The sequence below is a fragment of the Notothenia rossii genome (genome assembly GCF_949606895.1).
Source record: "Notothenia rossii genome assembly, chromosome: 3".
NCBI lineage: Eukaryota > Metazoa > Chordata > Actinopteri > Perciformes > Nototheniidae > Notothenia > Notothenia rossii.
This window is the reverse complement of record NC_136901.1, coordinates 44,901,957-44,905,222: the sequence shown is the minus strand read 5'-3', so window position 1 is coordinate 44,905,222 and position 3,266 is coordinate 44,901,957. Positions and strand designations below refer to the sequence as shown.

At 43.5% G+C, this 3,266-nt stretch overlaps 1 protein-coding gene across 1 annotated transcript; it reads right to left on the bottom strand.

Moving 5' to 3' along the window:
* Positions 1-1,433: 1,433 nt before the first annotated feature.
* LOC307032933 (general transcription factor II-I repeat domain-containing protein 2-like) lies at positions 1,434-3,047 on the bottom strand (the record flags this gene model as incomplete). Its single annotated transcript, XM_079671208.1, has 1 exon — positions 1,434-3,047. One exon carries the CDS (start codon positions 3,045-3,047, stop codon positions 1,434-1,436), a length of 1,614 nt encoding a protein of 537 aa, XP_079527334.1.
* Between the last annotated feature and the right edge of the window lie 219 nt (positions 3,048-3,266).

Sequence of the window (3,266 nt, the reverse complement as noted above, 5' to 3'; positions counted from 1 at the left end):
CAGCTATTAAGATTAGAACACTAATATTGTTAACAATCAATCTATCCAACATGTTTTTGTTCATTTAAAAAACATATTGTTTTATTAGTACAGAAAAATTAAGACTTATTTTCAATATGAAATAATATGATTAAATTACATCAGCTATATATAATTTACTTATTAACTTACTAATGTAACATTACTGGGGGCTAAAGGAACAGCTTCATCTTATTTACCTGCCCATGGTCCTCTTTATTTAATCGCCGACGGTGATCTCCAAAAAATTGTTAAAGTAAAGTTTCTGGATCCTGGAGCAGCGCAACTGAACAGCGCATATCACGTGACGTAAATGCAAAGTGCTCCGTAGGCTGGACCGTCTAATTTCGTAGGCCGCTCGGTCCAGCCTACCCGGTCTTCGTGGGCTGGGTTCTCAATGGACCGCGTTGGCTGCCCCCTGAATTGAGACACGGCTGAAGAGTTGATGTCATTGCACCAAGAAGCAGAATGAAGGACACTTCTCTCCTGCTCCGTGAGTAACCCTGAACACATTGAATACTTCCAGATATGAAAGAGGGATAAAGGATCATGTTTAATAGATGAGAACAAATGGGGTTTGAATGTTATAAAAACAGTGAAAAAGTGATCAACAATATCTCTCTCCTGAATGCAGGACTGGTGTTTCTGTTTTGAATGTAATAACTTCAAACTAATAAAGTGTTGTGTTTGATCTCCGGTGCTGAGCTCCCTGTTCTGCTGCTCAACAAACGCTGCAGGTCAGTAACGTTTAGATTCTCAGGAGGAAACACTTTGCTGCTGTTTCTCTTTTCCAAACACACAGAGACATTCTCTTTTCAAAGAATGCTTTAAAGCAGGGGTGTCAAATTCAAACTTACTGAGGGCCATTCTGACGGTTGTGAATAAAATCAGGGGCCATGACATTCATTACAGTGATTCTTGTTATGGTTACAACTCATATACATGACTCAGAGATAACGTCAATGCAGCCAAACTGGCGTGTTTATTCACAATCAAACCAAACACATGACTGGCGAGAACCTGCCAGGAGAGGGCACATGGATGACAGGACCATAACAAATATGTTTAGAACTAGGCTAGCAGGTGGATTAAATAAAATAAAAATAGTGTGTTCCCCCTTCATATTTGTGGATAATTCTTTATATCAGCAAAATAAGATGAAAGTGCTGTCAATAGCATCAAGTGCAAAACCAATGCTGTTTTTAAAGATAATAATAATTTTAAAAAAAAGAGAAGTGCACAATTAAACAAACTACATCAGCAGTCTAGCCTACAGTAGGTTCAGTTTATAACAAAATAGTTCACAATTAAACAAAACCATTAGGACTACTACTGTATCTTTCAACACAACAAATGTTTTCTGTGATAACACAAAATAGTCAGTGCAACAAGGCCTATCTGAAATGCATTGTAGTTTAACTTTTACCAGACACTCTGCACCTTTTCTTACAGATGATCTCATCTATTCTAGGCTTAATGTCCTTTGCTGTGGCCACTTTCAATACCGACGTCAGATGCTGGTCAGTGATCCGGGATCTGTGGGATGTCTTATTCAAGTTCATTATAGAGAACATCTGTTCGCACGAGTAAGTGCTCCCGAACATGGACATGATGTGTGCAGCATGAAGACGCAACTCTGGCACAGATTCAGGGAGGAGAGGTGCAAACTCAGCAGCCCCGACTGACTGGTACTGGGTCTTCAGAGCGCTGTTACATTGCAGTTCAATGAGTTCCAATTGCAGGTGCTCAGGGGCAGTGTCGACATCAATTGCAAAAGGATTTGCGAACAGGTCAATGTTGAATTTCTGTGATTCAAAATCAGCAAACCTCCTGCTGAATTCCTCTTTGAGTGTGTTCAGTTTGTCAGCATACACTTGGGTCGGGAGTGGAATGGTGACGGTGGCGCTTATTGTTTGACAGGTAGGAAAGTGGGTCAAATTACCTCTACGCATCTGCCCCTCCCACAGACGCAGTTTCAGTTCAAATGCCTTCACGGAGTCCTGCATCTCTGTGATCAGCTGCTTTCTTCCCTGGAGTTTCACATTCAGTGAATTGAGGTGCTCAGTAATGTCACACATAAACGCCAAGTCGCCCAGCCACTTTTCATCCTCAAGCTCGGGGACGGGCCTCTGTTTGCTTTCCATGAAACGAGCGATCTCAGTGCGGGTGTCGTAAAACCTCCTCAGCACTTTCCCCCGACTCAACCAGCGCACCTCTGTGTGATAGGGCAGATCCTCTTGCACAGAGTTCTCCTCCTCTAAAAGAGCCCTAAACTGCCGATGATTCAAGCCCCGTGCACGAATAAAGTTCACAGTTTTAGTCACAACAGTCATGACATGTTCCATGCCCAACACCTTACCGAGGGCTTCTTGGTGGATGATGCAGTGGTAAACTACCAAGTTTTCTCCTGTGTCCCCCATGGCCTTTCGGGTCAAACCGACCAAACCCCGAACTTCCCCGCACATCGCCGGTGCACCATCCGTTGTCAGTCCAACAAGTTTACTCCAGGGTAGCTCCATCTTGTTCACGCTCTGCTCCACTTGGGTGAAAATATCCTTTCCCGTTGTTGTCCCGTGAATCGTTTTCACGTCTAAAAGTTCCTCAGTGACGGACAGCTGACTGTCAACCCCGCGGATGAATATGGACAGCTGGGCTGTGTCCGTCCTGTCTGTACTCTCATCTACAGCTAGTGAATATGAAATAAAGTCCTTGGCTTTTGTTTTTAGCTGGCTCTCTACATCGGAGGCCAGTTCATCAACGCGACTAGCCACAGTATTACGGGACAGGCTGATGTTTGAAAATGCCTGCTTCTTGTCAGGGCATACAACGCTGCACACTTTTTCAAGGCAGTCTTTAATAAACTCTCCCTCGCTAAACGGCTTGCTAGCCTTTGCGATTTCCTCTGCAATAATAAAACTTGCCTTGGTAGCAGCCTCACTTTCACTACTGATGCGGGTGAACATGCTTTGCTGATGTTGAAGGTTGCGTTTCAAGTCTTTGGCTTTCTGCAGCCGCTGCTCCATGGACATGTTAGCATATTGCTCGCCATGTTTCGTTTCGAAGTGTCTGCGGATGTTATACTCTTTGAACACTGCCAGCGACTCTTGACATACGAGACACACTGGCTTTTGTTTTAATTCACAAAACAGGTATTCAGCTTCCCACCTCTCCTGAAAATGTCGATAATCTTTGTCTACTTTTTGTTTTTTCGCCATCGTTTGTTTATGCTAGCTTTCAATCTCCTTCGC